This window comes from Leptopilina heterotoma, unplaced genomic scaffold, assembly GCF_015476425.1.
Source record: "Leptopilina heterotoma isolate Lh14 unplaced genomic scaffold, ASM1547642v1 Lhet_135, whole genome shotgun sequence".
Lineage (NCBI taxonomy): Eukaryota > Metazoa > Arthropoda > Insecta > Hymenoptera > Figitidae > Leptopilina > Leptopilina heterotoma.
In genome coordinates, this window is record NW_025110854.1 from 693,991 (window position 1) to 712,655 (window position 18,665).

At 22.9% G+C, this 18,665-nt stretch overlaps 1 protein-coding gene across 3 annotated transcripts in view; it reads right to left on the minus strand.

Moving 5' to 3' along the window:
• The window catches only part of LOC122497615 (glycogen synthase kinase-3 beta), a 71,240-nt gene continuing 52,575 nt past the window's right edge, over positions 1-18,665 (minus strand). Inside the window, exons 1-7 of one of the 3 annotated variants that reach the window (XM_043604840.1) lie at positions 17,124-17,885; positions 9,804-9,994; positions 9,574-9,657; positions 6,551-6,661; positions 5,776-6,013; positions 4,842-5,035; positions 1-1,759 (exon numbers count right to left, since the gene is read on the minus strand). In XM_043604840.1, the coding sequence (XP_043460775.1) occupies positions 1,379-1,759; positions 4,842-5,035; positions 5,776-6,013; positions 6,551-6,661; positions 9,574-9,657; positions 9,804-9,994; positions 17,124-17,310 (1,386 nt within the window). In that variant the 5' untranslated portion in view covers positions 17,311-17,885 and the 3' untranslated portion in view covers positions 1-1,378. Of the gene's footprint in view, positions 1,760-4,841; positions 5,036-5,775; positions 6,014-6,550; positions 6,662-9,573; positions 9,658-9,803; positions 10,016-17,123; positions 17,886-18,665 lie in introns of those variants that run through there. The other 2 variants (XM_043604842.1, XM_043604841.1) reach the window with 2 other exon arrangements.

Below are 18,665 nucleotides of genomic sequence, written 5' to 3' on the forward strand. Positions count from 1 at the left end.
TTGTTCACGTCTTGCCAAAAGGGAGAAAAAAAACCCGTAGTCTATGTACAAGATAAGGCATAAACAGACAAATCTTCGAGGTCGACTTTGAATTTTGAGAGAGAGTCATTCCCTTAGTTTAAACATGTCGCATTTTTAAAAATTGTTTCAAAAAAACATTGCATGCACTTTTTTCTCAAAAACGTTTTGTTAGAGCAAAAAATTCGTTTCTTAAAAAGTTTTAAATATCACTTCTTTAATGCAAGTAGAAGTTTGTCGTATTTTTTTCTGTTTTTAAAAACGAATTTACAAAGAAACAATTTCACAATTTGTCTTTTGTGACAAATCATTTAATGCCGTATCAACGGAATTTTATTATTTACTATAGATTATTAATTTTTAATTCATATTCAATTTTCAATTTTTAAAAATTAAATCTGAATTTATATTTCTCAAATTAAAATTTACTTCATCAAATTTATAAAATAGAAAAATGAATTTAAAAACAAATTTCGAGAGTATTATAAAAAAGAATTAGAGAAAAAAAATCTTTCCCAAATAAATTAGTCATTTTGGAAATCGTTAATTTAGAGAAAAGGTAGAAAAAGAAAGAAAATTTGAAGATATTTTTCGATCTTTGAGAAAAGTGTGTGACAATATTCAAAATTTCTTGCACAAGTCAGTTTTCTTTTTTTGCATATTTGAAATATTGAAAATTAATTTCTTTTTCTTTCTGAATAATTTATGTGAATTTCACTTCTTAAAATCAAGAAATGTCATAAATTATTTCTCATTCCTTAGAATTGAACAAAATTTCAAAATGCAATTAAAGATTTTTTGCGTGTACAAGGTTTTTGTCTGAATTTTTTTCTAGCGACTTATTTAAACTCTACAATGTTGACAAAAAAAGGGGATTAAATATATAATTCTCGAATAGTTGTCGCTTTCTTTTTTTTTTAGCCGTTATCGTTAGAGACTTCGAATCAAAATTGAATCTTGCCATTTTCTTAATTCTTTTTTCTTTTTCATATATATATATACACTGAACTAATACTACCGATCACGCAATTTGACATTGAGCTGGGCGTGCGTGCAAAACGAGACGAGAGCATATTTTTCTTTTTTCTTTTAAATCTTATTGGAAGGAATTTTGAGATTTGCAGGCGGGGCTCAAAATCAATCGCGCTGCATCGGAGTGGCGTTGAGTTTTCTTTTTTTCTTTTATATAATTTACATTTCGGGAAAATTGGGACATTTTTTTTCTTTTTTGGAGAAAAAAAAGAATGACGTGATATTTCGTCGTTCCCTTTTTTTCGATGATTATGATGGGGGAGAGGGGGAGGGTTATTTGAAATAAAAATTGTATCCTTTGCAAACACGCAACGTTAGAAAAGAAGATTTAAGCCATTGTTGATTGGCTCGGGTCAGTATTTTGTGTAATGGAAGGTGTATTGGTGTTGACGTTGTTATCACTAGAATTACCGCTGGCTCCAGCGGTAGCACTCGTGGCCTCTGATTGATTGCCAGTTGTCTCTGATGTCTGCATATAAGACGGTATTAGAGTTGTATTTAATTCTTTCTGAATTCCCAATTCCTGTTCGGTGAAATTAAATAGTGGCGGCAATTCCCGTCCATTTGGCAATCGGGTATTTTGATCTCGCAATTCATCGAAAAATGAATGTGCACATGCTTGTAGTGGTGTCATTCTTAACGACGGTGTATACTCGAGTAATCGTGCCACCAATTCCATCGCTTCTGGTGGTGTACGTGCTCTAAAGACCTGCGAAGAAAAAAAGGTGTTTTTCATTTTTTGTAAACTCATTTATTTGACCTAAAAATTTGAAAAAAAAATTACAATTATGCAAAAGGAAAACAATATTTTTGGGGAAACAAATTAGTTTCTATACGTAGAAAAAAATAAAGGGAAAATCGTTATTTGCAGAGAAGAATTAATTTCCGAATTTTTTAATTGCTGAGAGAAATTTTTATCACAATAACAAAATGGATTAGTTTCTACGATATTGATTTTTTTTGTGGGAGTATTTTTTTTAACCAATCACTATTTTCTAAATTTGATATACGTGCAGTGAGTTTTTTTTTTATTCTGCAATTTTTACTCTTCTTCATTTGGAATTGTTTGTATTTTTAAATAAAAATCTATATTTCAGACCTCGGATCGAATTTAACGCGCGAAAACAGTCGAAAAGGTCGTTTATTTTATTCAGTGTTGTTACAAAAATTTCATTCTGTATTTTCCCGTTTTTCACTGATTTCCAAATTCAATTATTCAAAACTTCAACAATTTTTGATAAATAAATATTTAAACAGTTGTTATTTTTTTCCCCAAGAATTAAATATATCAATATCAAACCTTTTAAAATTTAATTACTTCTAAAAACTACAAATGTAACCCTTCCAAAATTTAATTTTTTTCTAGAATTTTTTATTTAACCTCTTCTCTAAATCAATTATTTTTAATAATTTTCCGAAAGTTCTTAGGGAATTCAATTAATTAAATTCAAAATTTTTTATTTTTTATAAATAACTGTAATTGTTTATGATGTTTTTTTAAAAATATTATTCGTTCAGGGGAATTATTGAAAATAAGTAACCGAAAATATTTAAAATAATTGATTTGTAGAAATTTATATTAAATAAACCTTCTTAAAATTGGTTTTTTAAAAATAATATTAAATAATTTTTGAATAATAATAGATTTTTTAATTTTATACAATTAACAAATTTTACAATAATTGAAATTTAGTAATAAATTTTGAAAATGATTGAAGTTTTTAAAAAATGTTTGGGTAAATATTAAAAAATAATCAAGATTTTGGAAAATTTTAATTACAAATATGAATTTCTCCATAATTTTAATTGCAAATATGAAAATATAACTGAACTGAACTGAACTTTAAAAAATTATAATTCAAAAAGAAGTCTAAGAATTAGTTTTTTTTTTAAATATTTTAATATATATAGCAAATTTTCAGAAATTTTCATTTGAAGATTTCCCATTAAAATTTTTTAAGAATTTAATGATTTTCAAGATTTGCAATTAAAATTCTTCAAAATTTGATTTTCTAAAATTTTATTGAAATATTTTCAAAATCAATTAGTTGCAATAATTTCAATAATTTTACAAAATTTTAATTATTTGAAAACTTTCTAAAATATTTTTGAATAATTTTTGAAAGATTTTACTAAAATTATTTTTCGCAGTATAAAAAACGAAATAAAAATTTTTTTTTACGAAAAAAGTGGTTTTTTTGTTTCAATATTTGGAAGAAAAGCAAAAAAAGTTGCATTTTTGCAAAACAAGTTATAAAAAGTCGACTTTTTAAAAAAATTCAAGGAGTCCAAAAAAATCATACTATCGAGGCCTGCATTTAAAAAGTAGTAGAGAAAAGAAATTGTCGATTCATGTGAATAACAGTAACTCAACTTTCAAAGTAGATGTAAACAAAAATTAATGTTTAATTTCTCACAGAAAGCTTACAGATGAGTTTCGTTGGAAAATTAAAGAAAATGCATAGCAGAGTTTGTTACTTGATTAACGAAACTTCATTAAAATGAGAATAATAAATGGATATTATTAATTAATACGATGAGTTTTCTATAGCCACCTACATACGAAAATACTTTCAAATACTTGTTCGAAATATTTTCACTGTCAATCACAGGAGAATTAAATTGTTTTTTTCCTTTGTGTTTTTTTTTCTTTTTTTGCGAAACCACCGAAACATTAGAGTAAGTGATGTTCTCATTCGTCAAATTCTTTATTAGTGTTAGTAAATTGTTAGCTGCCTCCAGATTTGAAAAAAAGAGTTAAATTTTTATTTTCTTTAAACAAAAAAAAAAAAAAAAAAAATTGTCAATATAAATAGAATCCATAGATATTGTTCATTTTACCCCAGAGCAATATTATTATTGAAAATATTTTATGTTAGCAGAAAATAGCTCACAAAAAAATGGTAAAATTCTACAAGATCGAGTTTTTTTTATTTCTGTTTTGGAAATTTTTTTCCAAAGTTTCTTTTTCTGTTTTGTTAGTCCTTGTAATCGGCAAAACACGAAGATTTCTGGCAGCCATATTGTGTAAGAACATATTTCAAATTATATGTACCACTTACTCTAATCTTTTGGTGCTCCGTGGAACACTTTGGCGCGCTCATTCGTTGTAGCATAAACTGTAAACCATGATTACGTGTGTCCTTGGTTAAAAAATAATGAAAATGGAGTGCATCTAATTTTAATTATTACACCGAAAAAAAGGAACGTTTTAATAATTCCTCAAATACGAAATAAAATAATATTTCTGCAAAAAGAATTGTTAATTTAATTTTTTTTATCTGTACGATTATTACTCATAATGATACATTCATTATCTTATGAAAATTTAATTTCAATGAATTTAGTCACAAAATGAATAAAGGAATGTATAAATATTATCGAGTATAATAACAGTAAGAAAAATGTATGATTATATATTATAAAATTAAAAAAAAACGTGACAGTTACTGTGCCGACAAAAAAAGATATTAAAAATTATTTTTGGACACTTAAGAAATAATTAGGAAATAATCTATAAATTTTTTTAACATCATTTTTAAAAATTTTCCGTTTTCTTTTCAATACTTTTAAAAAGTGTTTAAACTCAATTTTAGGAAAAAAATTTTTGTAAAACTTGAAATTCTTGAAAAATTTTCAAATTAATTTAATTTATTTATTGAAAAATAATATTCAATTTAAATATTATAAATAGGAAGAAAACTGCACTGTTGGTATTTTTTTTAATACTTTTTAGAAAGAAATATGAATTATTACCTTAAAAAAAATAAAAAAGTGAATAAAATTATTACCTTTTGCCAAGGATGAGACTTTATCTGCGGGAATTTAAATTCTGTATAATTTGGATTCATTTCACGAATCTGATCACGTGTCGGTGTACCAAGAACTTTAATAATTTCAACGAGTTGATCTACGCCACTGTCACCGGGAAAAATTGGTTGTCCGAGAAGAAGTTCTGCTAAAACGCAGCCTGCACTCCATACATCTAAAAGAAAAGGACGAAAGAAAAATTTTATTCAGTCCGTTGAAAATTATCATTCATTTTTAAAATTAAAAGTCTATACCTACAATAATAATTATTAAAGAAAAAATTTCTTTCTAGATAAAACTACATTTTCTAAAAATAAATAGTCAAATAAAAAAAAGTAATTCTAAAAGTTACCATTAAAATTCTTATAAATTAATTACTAAAATTAATTAATTATACAGAAAAACTATAGTTTCTAAAAAATAGCCAAATAAAAAAATAATTTTAATAATTATTGTAAAAATTCTTTTACATAATATTTTTAAATTCGTTTCAACAACTTTGAAATTCCTTTAAATTAATTTTGTAAATTCTTATAAATTAATTAAAAAAATTTGTATATAATAAATTAAATAGTTAATTACATAGAAAAAACTAGATTTCCTAAAAAGTAGACAAATAACAAAAGATCCCAAAAATTATTAAATTATTTTGAAAATTCTCTTGAATAAATTTTTGAAATTGTCATAAATGAATTTTTAAAATTCTTTTAAATTCATTTTTAAAATTTATATTAATTAATTTTCAAAATACTTGTTAAATTAGTTAATTACACAATTATTGGAAAAGGAATTTATAAACTAATTTTTGAATCAAATTTTATGTGTTTTCAATAATTCGAAATTTTAATTCGTTCGTAATTTAGCAATCACTTAAATAAATTAATTTTCAAAATAGAAAAAACAATGTGAATTTACCAATTTTTGTAGTGTAATCAATAGCACCAAAGATTAATTCAGGAGCGCGATAGTAGCGACTGCAAATGTAAGACACATTGGGTTCTCCTTTAACTAGAAGTTTGGCCGAACCAAAATCGCAGAGCTTTAAAACTCCAGTCTCTGGATCAAGAAGCAAATTTTGCGGCTTAATATCCCTGTGGCAAATTCCCAATGAATGAATATACGCCAGTGAACGAAATAGTTGATACATATACAGCTGAAAATGACAAAAAGACAAATTATTAGAAAAACATGACTATTAATTTTAAATTATTAAAATTATTTCATTATCACTTTTTCAAATGTTCATTATAACGATATATAATAATATATAATAATTATTGAAGTAATAGAGTTACACGATTTAATAACAATTCCATTTCCTCACGAAATTATTTTTTAACTTTCTATCCAAATGATGATTAAATTGTCTCCAATTATATAGAAATCAAACAAATTAGTTCTTCATTAAGTAAAACAAAAGAGAAAAAAAAAATTCAAAGAAAAAGAAACGTATAATTTTATTCTCATTATGAATATAAAATAAAAATTTTTTTATTTTTTTTTCTTACCTTCGACAAAATAATTAATATTTAAGTTGAAATTTTTTTCCTATTTTTAATTAATTCCATAATTTTTACAAATTATTAATCGAAAAAATTGTAATTAGATTGGCAATGATTATAATTCAATGAAAACTATTTATTTGAAAAAAATTAACCCCTTTCTAAAAGAATAGAAAAATAATTCTTACCTTAATAAAACTGATTGGTATCGTCTGTTTACTTTTGCTGTAGTGTCGGGCAACTTTGTACACGGTTTCGGGGATATACTCCAGGACTAGATTGAGGTAAACCTCGTCCTTCTAAAATGAAAAATAAATAATCACTCAAAACAAATTTACAGAAAAATTGAAATAAATTAAAATAAACAGAACAAAAAAAAATCCTCAAAAAGTTCAATATTAATTAGAACAAAATCTCGGAGTCAATTTTAATTAAAACACAATATTTTTTTTTCGAACATAAATTATGTCTCTACAGACACTTTATGTGCAAAAAAAAAATTACTAAAACTAGCAAAGCAGCGTTAACTACTAGCTTTGTAAAAAAATTTTTTAATTAAACTAAAAAAGTTTAGCGAGAGGTGAATGTGCTTCAAGTTCTGAACATTCATTTTACATCAGTGAGGGAATATATTTTTATTATTATTATTTTTAATTAAACGTTCAAAACTTTCATGAATAAGAGAATTGTGCTCTTTTATTACATATTAAATATTAATATCTGTATTCAAGAACTCTTGTCATTTCTGTAATTATAAGCGAAACTTCCAAAGTTTGTTAAAAGAAGAATTTTACTCCATTTTCGATTTTTATATTTCTCATATACAATAAAATTATTAGAATTAGCAAATTAATAATTGTAAATTTAACTTTTTTGGAATTACTATAAATATTCAAAAAATAGACTCATATTTAATTTGTTTTAGTTTTTAAAACAAAAATAACTTAAAAAAAAGTATTGAAAACAAGTAATATTTTTAAAACAGTATATAGAATCAAAAAAAATTTTTATACATCTTTAAAACTAGTTTAAATACCGAATGACGAAAAAAATTTTCAAAACCAATTTTCTCTTCTCAAATAAAAAAAATTAAAAATTAAAAAATTTCAAATACGAAAAAAGTAAATATTTCCGATAGTTATTTATTATCGAAAAAAACGGTGAAAAGAAGAAATGAAATTACACCACAAAATTACAATTGTGGCCACTAAAAGCAAACTTTAGGCCGATCTCATGGTTAAAGGGGAATTTTCTTTTTAACTACTGGGTTCGCTCTCCAACTTACGTCGACGTGAAAAACTGGATTAGTCGCGTTTAAGACGTTCTACAAAAAAAGTAATATAACAATGATCCATGCTTTAAAACGAAAAATTTTAACAAAATTAATTATTAAAAACAAAAGAAAAGAAAATAAAACAAAATAAATTTTTCACTGTTATACACTAATATAATTTATCGCTCAAACTTTCTGACAAGGCTCAAAAAAAGGATATATCTAAAACTTTTTTTTTATGGTTCAATATAATTCTAAATCCTCTATATCCGAGAAACAAAAACTCGTGAAAGAAAATTAGGTAAAACTCATAAAAGTCAATAATAATCCTCCGAGTTATAAAAAGTAATAAAAAATAAAAAAAAAGTTATACTTCAACAGTCAACTGATATTGAAACAGGAAAAAAAGAACTTCTAAATAAAATAATGATGAAGAAAAAAAGGAATGAACAGATTTTTAATTATACTTGGAAAATAGATTTTGTCAGGTCAAATTTTATTATTATTAATATCTTATTGGTAAAATTATATTTAATTAATTTACAAGCAATTTATTAATTTATTTTAATTTGTTACTTCTTTATTTTACAAATTTAGTCCAAAATTTATTTATTTAAAATTTAATAAATTATTTTTATTAATTAATACACAATTTTTATTATTATACTTAGTTTTCTTTTAATTTTGAAGCAAAACTTTTATTTTAATCATTTTATTTATTTTTTGTATTTAGAATATTTTTACGGGCAGTATAACATTTTTAATTTTTAATGATTAAAAAAAAGTAAAATATCCAAAATTTAGCCGAATTAAATTTTATTTAAAAAAATATGTAAAATGTAATTATTTTTACAGGTAGAAAAAATTTTTAAAATGTATTCGTTCATTTGAAAGTTCAGAATTTTGTGAACATTAAAAAAAATTATTACTGAATTGTTTTTCTAATTTTTTAAAAATATTTTTTTCCAATTTTTGCGATAATTTGTACAAAACAAACTTTACGAATTGGATCAAATTAAATACTTAATAGAATTTATGCAACATATTTAATTTAACAAATAAACAGTTATTTTTCTAAAAGGATTATTTCCCGTAAAATTTTATTTTCCTACAGTTTTGAACGTTCGAATGAATGAAATTTTTTCTATTTAAAATATTTTCAATAAGTATGTACTTTAACAAAATGAAACATGAAACAGATTAAATATTTAATTAGTTAACAATTAATTTTTATAAATTACAAAAAAATTATGATCTACAGCTTTGGAACGTTCAAAAGAATGAAATCTTTTTTTTTATTATTTTCTTTTTATTAAAAATATTTTATTTTTTTATTTACAATGACCCCGCGGTCAGAAGATTAAAACCTTTAATTCTACATTTAATAACTTTAAAAAATAATTTTCTTCATAGTGACGCAAAATTATTGTAATAAAAATCTAATTTGAAGAAGAAATAAATAAATTTCGTACATTTGAACGTTCAGAAGTTTTCGGATCATAAAAAATGTTTTCTCTATAAAATTCAAATTTTCACAATGCATTAAAAAAATAATTGTTGGAATATCTAAATAAATAAACAATTAGTCGTTCATTTGAATGTTCGAAACATTAGTGTCATTAATTTTTCTTTTATATTCCAAAAAATACTTTTTTAAAAATATTTTACAATAAAAAAAATTCTCCACTTAAAATGCAAGAAAGAAAGAAAGAAAGAAAGAAATCAAACGAGATCGAACTCAATTTTGCGAAAATACTTTGTTTCAACGAATTTTAGATTATAGAAAAATACGACCAAAATCTATTTTGCAAATAAAAAAAAGTAGAATTTTATCAAACTGCCTTCTTAGTAATGCATCGATTTTCATTGTCGATACTTTTTAAATATTTTATCTTTTACACTTTTTGTTTTTGAAAAATCAAATCAATTGAAAATTACCTTATCACCACTAGAGTAGAAGAAATACTTGAGTTTTACGATGTTGCAGTGCTCTAAGCGCCGCATAATTTGTAATTCTCTGTTCTGAAATTCAAAAAAGGAAAAATATTAGTAGAAGAAAAATTATTTTTTGTATTTGATTTTTTAATTTTATTTTAATGTTTGTATATTGCAAAAAATAAATAAGTAAAAGAAAATAAAAATTGAAATAAAATAGGGGAATTAATTACCTTAAATCTTTTATCTTGAAGAACTTTCTTGATAGCGACCATTTCGCCAGTGTCGCAGAGTTTTGCCTGATAGACGACTCCAAAGCTGCCATTTCCAATGACTTTAGTGTCCGTGTATGACACTTCCTGAGGACGATCTGAACCAGCTCCAGCAGTCGCCACCACTGTTGTCACCTTACTTCCATCCTTGCCTGCATTGTACATCGCACCACCCATAGAAAAAAAAGAAAAACCAAAATGCTATAGTACAGCGAAAAATCATCGATACAATCAAAATTATTTTCAAAATTATTTTCAAAATTAATTCGTCAACAAATTATTATCAACAAAAGAATTATTCGCAACAAATTTACAAAATTATTATTCAAACAATAATTACTTACGAAATAATTATTTAAACATTAATTATTGTTTAAAAAATAATTATTTAAACATTAGTTATTGTTTACAAAATAATTATTCAAGCAATTTATATTTTTCAAACAGTAAGTATTCAGAAAATAAATTTTTATGAAAATATATTATAAAAAGTTTTTGGAAAAATAATTATTTACAAGGGATAATTACCCAGAAAATAATTATTTAGAAAATTGCTACTTATTATTTTGGATAATTTTAATTTAAAAAAATGTTTTCTATAAATAGAAAAAAATATACAAATTTCCTCTAATAATTTTTTAATTTTCTATTTTTTTGTCAATATTTTCGGTGTATTTCTCTCAATTAATAAATCATCAATTTGAAATAAATCCCTAGTCAAATAAAATGAATTTAAAAAAAATCAACTTAAATCAAAGATCAACTATCTGTGAGATAAGAGGACTTTATCGCATAGCAAATATAAAAATTTTAAATTAATTATCAAATATTATATATATACATAACTGAAAATAAAATCCCATTTCCACCTCTATATTCACAATATTCTTTCCAATATTTTTATTATATACACTTTGAAAATAAAATCCAATTTTAACCTGTGCATTCTCGATTTTTTCCAGTATTTTTATTTTTCTTTTGAATGTAAATGTATAAAATGAAATTTTTTTTCCCTTTGAATTGTAAAAAGAAGAGAGAACATATTATTGTAAAACTATTATTTTTCTTAAAAGAGAAAAATCATAATAAAACAATTTTTCTTTCTAAAATAAAATAAAATAATTTTTCTTTCAAAGAGAAAAATCAAAATGAAATCATTTGTTTCTTCTAAAGAGAATATAATCGAAGTAAACATTTTTTCTTTGAATGAAAAAAATAGAAAATGAAATTTTAAGAAAATTGAGAAATAGTATGAAAAAAAGATTTATATTGTAAATTATGTTGAGAGGAAAAGGTCAAAGGATAATTGTATGTATCGCGAAGTTCGACATAAATATAAAGTTTGCTTAGGAAAAGCTCTCTTCCGCTGAGAGATCAGCAATTCTGGTGAGTAACTTATTTACCTCGCGGACTATTTGAAAGTCTCCTGCGCTATTTTTGCATAATGCTCGTCAACTCCAAATGCACAAAGCGAAAATAGCGCTCGTTTCTCGCTTTGTTTTTACAGCCACTAAATTTCAACACCAAGAATAATATCATTATTCCCAACTGACCAATAATTTCGAGCCTTTGAACTTTTACGAACTAACAATAATAATAAACAAATAAATTATAATAAATAATAACACGAATAATAATCTATTAATAAAAATTTTAACAAATAATACAAATAATAATAATAATAAATAAAAATAATACCTAATAGAAATTAATAAATAGAAAAATAATCATTTATAATAAAAATAATGAAAATTAACATAAATACCTAATAAATAAATTTTTAAAATTAATAATGTTTGAAATAAAAATTGTAACAAAAATATTAACTATTAATATTAATAATTGAGATCAATTATCATTTTTAGTGACAAAAAAAACCAGCAGTGAAAAAATTTGTTATATAGAAGATAATTTTCCGCTTAAAGATTTTTCAAAGTCTTTTTCGCATGAGGTTGACAATTATTTAAATAAACAAAAAGATAAAAAATAACTGTCAAATAGAGCATAATTCTATTCATAATAATGTGTTAATAAAAAACAAGTGATTTTATAAAATCCTTGACCGTTAGTGAAGAAAAAAAATAGCTGGTACTCTTCAAAAATATCCGTCTTTAAATATTTTCACATTTTTTTTTATTTTTAGGATCACCGATAAAAAAATTTTTTTTAAATAAAAATATAAATCTCTTCATGTAAATTAATGGTAAAATAAATAATTTTTCATACTTTATTAGTGGTGTTTCATTATTTTGCATTCGAAAATTAAACTTTTTCATTAAAATGTACAAATTAGATTTTAATTTTTATAGAAAAATTGAATTTTAACAATATTATATGGAAATTTAGTTATCAATCACAAATTTCTAATTTAATTATAACAAGAAATTGTAATTTAATTACAACAAGAGATTGTAATTTATTTACAACAAGAAATTGTAATTTAATTACAACAAGAAATTGTAATTTAATTACGACAAGAAATTGTTATTTAATTACAACAAGAAATTGTTATTTAATTACAACAAAAAATTGTAATTTAATGCAACAAGAAATTATAATTCAATTAGAACAAGAAATTGTAATTTAATTTGAACAAGAAATTGCTATTCAATTACAAAACAATAAATTAAATTTCAATTTAGCTGCAATCGCAAATTAATTGCAATGTAATTACAACAATAAATTAATTGCAATTTAATTACAATGACAAATAAATTACAATTTAGTTAAAACGACAAATAAATTACAATTTAATTACAACAAAAAATAAAGTACACTTTTAATTACAACAAAAAATAAATTCCCCAAAAAAATTGCAATTTAATTACTCGCACAAAAAAGAAAAATTACAATGAAAATATGATTGAGATTACAATTGAATATAACCAAAATACGAAATTAAAAAACGATAATAACATTTTTTCTGTAACTCAAAGAAATATATTCTACATACAAAAATATCTTTTTTTTTCTCTCTTTCTCAAAATAATAAAACAAATAACAATGTAAATAATTTATTAAAATATTAATTATAAATAAATGTTAAAAAAGAAAAATAAATAACAAATGGTTTTGACAATACCGGAACGAGTGAAGGACAAATTACGTATTTTGAATGCACTTCCCTTCTGCATCAGACGTTGATTCTTTTTATTTTTAATTAAAGAGCTCATCAAAGAAAAATTTTTTCTATTCGCTTTAGTGTGTAAATTATTTTTTGCAATTTTTCTTTGCATTGCATTATATCAAATGTTCTTTTTGACAGTTGGAACATTTTTGACAGTTGAAAAGACACTCGTGATTCATTCGAGATGAATGAACCAGGAAAATATTTAAAGAAGCCACAAAATATTTCTGATTTCAATAAGTCTTCCTCATACAAATTTATTTTTATTTTTTTTTATTCCTCCACAGCAAAAATATGATAAAAATTATTCAAATATTTTTCATTTTTTTATTGAATTCCATGTAAAAATTATTTATTATAAATAATAGCAAAATAATAAAAGGAAATTCTAATAATAATGGGAATAAAAATTATAATAATAATTAAAATTATTAGTACCTATTTATTTATTTAGTAATATTCGAGACTTTGACTTTTCGAATATTATTATTTATTGTTTTGTTTTTTAGTCTTATTTTTTATTATTAATAAAATTACTATATTAATCATGACTATTTATTAATTAATTATTATAATTATTAGCTATGTAAATAATTAATTATTATTATGGCAATAATAATACAAATTTTATTTAATATTTGACTATATAGTTAAAATTAATTTGTTCTAAAAATAACTATTTATTTATAGTTTAAATAGAGTTCATTCGGCTCAAATAAAAATTATTTGGTTAAGTTAATATTTATTTGATAATAGATAAGTAAGCTTAATAAGCGAATGACCGATTGGAAATTGAGTCAAACTCGTTGTCGCTTTAGAAAAATGGGTCAAGAAAACGGTGACGTTCGTTACTTGAGAAGAGAGGCCACAATGAATGATATACTCAATTATATCATCAAATATTAGGTCACGCCTACGAAAAAATGTATTTTTTTAAAACTAATTTTACCATAAAAAGACAAAAAAGAATAATTATTTAATTCACGAGCTAAAAAAATTTATTTTGTTAATAAATATTTTTTAATATTTTTAATATTTTCTAATCGCACTCAAAAGTAAAAAAAAAATGTAAAAAACGTCAAAAATTGGAAAAAATTGGAAAAAATTGGAAATTAATTAATAAATGCAAATAAAATAATAATATTTATTATTATTATTAAATAATAATAAAATAATAAAATATTTAAATAATTTAAATAAAATTTAAAGCTCAATCTAAATATAGGAAAAAAATTAAGCATTTTTTTCAATCATTCAAGTAAAAAAAAAATTGCAAAAATTGGAAATCAAAAATAATTTGTTTACAAAAGTGTGAACAAATAATCGCTGTTTATATTAGAGGAGAGACATAATTAATAGGCAAAATTATACCGTGTGTATTTCAACGTTTAATGCTAATATCAACAAAATGACGTATTACGACAGTCATCAAGTTCAAAGAACAAACGCTTTTAAAAACAAAAATAAGTAGATTTGCACATTGTTAAATTTACGACTGTTTTCCTTGAATGTCTAATTTAGAAAATTTATCATTAATTTAATTGAAATTTAGCTATTATTAAATAGCGCAGCTTACAATCAGATAATAAAAGAGGTTTATGTCCGGGAATTATCTTCTTTAAAAAAAAAAAAACCAAAAAAGTTAAAAATTTATTTTCTCTTTTAGAAAAAAACACAAAATAATAATAGAAAAATGCAAGAAACACGACTAAGAATAAAAAAGAAGGCAAAAATATAAATACACTAATGAAATAAATTAAAAATTCCTTTGATAAATAAATTATATACGGTTACGGTTCAAAAATAATTCTCCTATATAGATGAAACGTGATCGAAATTACAAGTTATAAATTTGTTGGTCTTTATTGAATTTAGTGTGTGATGGTGGAGTTTGGTTTAGAATCTCGCGCCGCTCCATTGACGTTTCAAAATAAACGAAAAACGATTATTTACACGGTGTTCTTCCGGTTTAGTGCGCGGATAAAATTTTATTTTTCTTGTGCCGTCAATCTTTTTAGAGAAGAAAAAAAACCGGAACACTTTTTTTTGTTCTTTATTTTACTTATATTACAAAACAATAAATCGAAGTGTTTTTATTTAAAATTCTATTTTTAGCAATTAATCATTTTGCGTGTGTCTTTTATGCATAAATTTATACATACTTTGTGCCTCTCCTAGATTCAAATTATATTATTGACAAAACAAATTTTGCAATGTGCACTTAACAAGAATATATATTTATATATTAAAAGGGGGGGGGGGGAATAAAAAATTTTCGTGCCAACAGACTCAGTTGCATTTTGCAAAGTGGCAAACAAATCGATTTTTGTCCTACATAACACAACTTATTTTAGAGTCGCACATAAAATCCATTATTACCTTCTTGTTTTCTTAGATTGTATAAATCAAGTTTAAAATTCGAAGGTGCAGTACGTTTCCTTTTTGAAAACAAAAAATCAAAGAAAAAATTTTTTTTTATTTCTTTCGTATATACTTTGTTCTTTACCGACACTTTTACTGTCTTTTAAAAGAATTTTTTCTTTTTTTTTCAAAAATAAAGAAAGATAAAATTTACTCGGGTCAAAGTTTTTATTAATTTTTATTTTTGTGTTTGAAAAATATTTTTCTATTTACTCTTTTTCCTATATGAAAAATAGAAAATTTTTACTATATGTAACTTTTTTTTAAATAGTAAATTTTTATTAAAATTACTTTATTTATATTATTTTTCATTTTCAAAGAAATTTTATCTGTTTTACTGTTTTATTTGTAATAATATTGTTTTCGTTTCAATTTTTCATTACAAATATATCCAAATTAAAGTATTATATTATCAAAAAATTATAAAACTATATATTTATTTATTTACATAAGAAAAAAGTCTTACGTAAAATAAGGAAACAATAACCTTTCGTTCAGTGTAAACGAACGAAAAAAAATATAATTTTGAAAAAAAATAATATCGAACTCATTTCAAAGTTCAAAAAAATAGTTGATAAAAATATTTACTTTATTTTCAAAAGAAAATAATATTAAATTTGATATAAAAATAATTCATTTAAATAATTATTTTTATTTTTCTATTTAAAAAGGTTTAAAAAGCAAACTATTATTTATTTATTTATTTATTATGTTAAATTAAATTTAACATAATTTTATATGCAATTAAAATTTTAATAATAATTAATTATTTATTATATTTCATCTAGAAAATGAATGAAAGAAAAAAGAACAAATAATTTTTTTTATTAAAAAATAAAAAAATTATCAGTTCATTTCATAGAATTTCAATTAAATAATTTATTATCAGTATTTTTTATTTGAAAACTTGGTAAAATACACGAGCACAAAGCACGTGTTAAATATTTTACTTGGAAAATAAATAGAAATAAGCAAAGTGAATAATAAATAAGAAAAATGTAAAAAAAATGTATCAAGTAGGTTATAATTTTGTTGATTAAAAAAAATAAATTCTTTACATACTTCTTTCTAAAATTGAAAAATAAATAAATTTAAAAAATAATTTATTATTTATTGTAAAATTGAAACAATTTTTTTTATTTAAAAAATAATTCGAAAACATCTAATTAGAATAGTAATGAAAACAAGAAACGTAAAAAATTGTAGCAAAAGTAATAATATTCTATTTATTAAAAAAAATACAATTATTATTTCATTTAAATTAATTTAAATTCAATAATTTAATATGTACTGTAAAATTGAAAGAATTTTTTTTGTTTGTAGAAAATAAAAAAAGTCAATTGCAAAGTGAATAGCAAATAAAAACAAATGTAAAAAAAATATGTAGGATCAAGTGATAATTTTATTTTAAAAAATTCACTAAAACACCAAATGGTGTTAATTAATATTATAATATTAATTATTATTATAATGATATAATAATTTAATTAAATGTAAATTTAGAAATTTAATCCAAATAAAATTCAAAATTATAAAGTTTAAATAAAATTTCTTTAAAGAAAATAGAAAACATTAAACAAAATATAAATAAAAAAATTCAATATTAGCAAAAAGGAATCAAAGAAAAATTTTCGTTTCTAAAACACCAAATCATTAATAACTTATTCATACAAAAAAGGAAAGGAAGAAATTTCTCTTCGGAAACGAAAAAAAAAAGAATACTCGAAACTCACGTTTTTTTGTTTTCAGTCTTCGTATAAATTTGCAGATTTTTTTATAAGCCGTATCAGCCTCTTTATTTTTGAGATCAATTGTACTTTTTGACCTGGAATTATCCAGTTTTTCCACGGTACTTCCCAATTTTGGATACCTCCACCGTTGACATGGTTCCGAAAAGTTCAATGTACTCGCGGGAGCCATTTTCAAAAAGTTTTTTTTTAAACAAAAAAAAAAAATAAATAATAAAATTACTCCTAAGAGTAATTATCACTGCACCATTTTTTTTTAAAACCAACTTATAATCAAAAATTTCATAAAGTAACAAATCTCCATCACAATATTCGTAGATGTCTCTTTTTCTCCACCAATTTTTCAATCATTTAGATATAAATTATATTTATAAATACACTCACACAATTATTATTATTGTGTTTGGTTTTGCTATTGGACTTTGTAACAATCAAAATTATCATCGGGCAATGCTCGACCTCATGCTATTTTTACTCCGATTATATTTAATTTCTATATAATATGTGATAATTTAAACTATATATTCTCCAAAGAAGAGGAAATTTTTTTGTTCCCTCTCTCTCCGGTTAATAATTGTCTCGACCGGTATAAACTTATTTTGTACTAAAAAAATAAATTTACATCACGTGGCACTATTTTGGAAAAAAAATGTTTCGTTTTGAAAATAGGAAAATTATTTTGATTGAAATTAGAAAGAAAACACGAGATATACGTTTTGAATTGACGACGGCTCGACAACGACTGATGCGTGTGCGCCTGACACCACCATTACTATATCTGCTTGGGTGACAAGAGAGAGAGAGAGAGAGAGAAAGAGAGTGAGAGAGAGAGGGCAAAAGATCGCAACAGTATGGACCTATTATTTTTCAATTTCTTCTTTCCTTTTTCTCTTTTCATCGCGGAATCAAATTTTCCACTAATTTTTCATTTACGCGCGAGTTTAAGTAGCGAGGTCATGACACGATGAAATTTCAGTGACCCCATCGATGCCAATGATCTAAAAACAGACGGACGACGATGCGCGTTGTCGCTATTAAAATTGGGTTCTCTCTCATGATGATTGTCTTTGAACGGAACTTGAATTCGAATTGAGGACTTTAGACAATCTTCATTTTGATCTATTATGTCGACCCTTGTTACATTAACTTTAATGAAAAGTTTAGAGAACACGAATAAATGTCAAAGGAAATTAGGTGACACCTATTTTTTTCAATCTGAGGGAAACAAAAATTCTACTCTATTTTTGTTGTAGAGAAAAAATTTTTAATTGAAAAAAATTCTGCACGTGTAAATAAAATTTTTCTAATTAACTTTAAAAAATATTTATATCGAAATTTTTCGATATGAATATTTTTTAAAGTTAATTAGAAAAATTTTTTTAAATTAAAATTTAATATAATAATCTAATAATAAAAAACAAAAAAAAAAATTTTAAATAAAAAAGAGCATAATTTTGGAACTTTGTAACTTTTTCTTAATATTTGACACAATATTATAATAATAATAATTTAATTTAAAACACATTG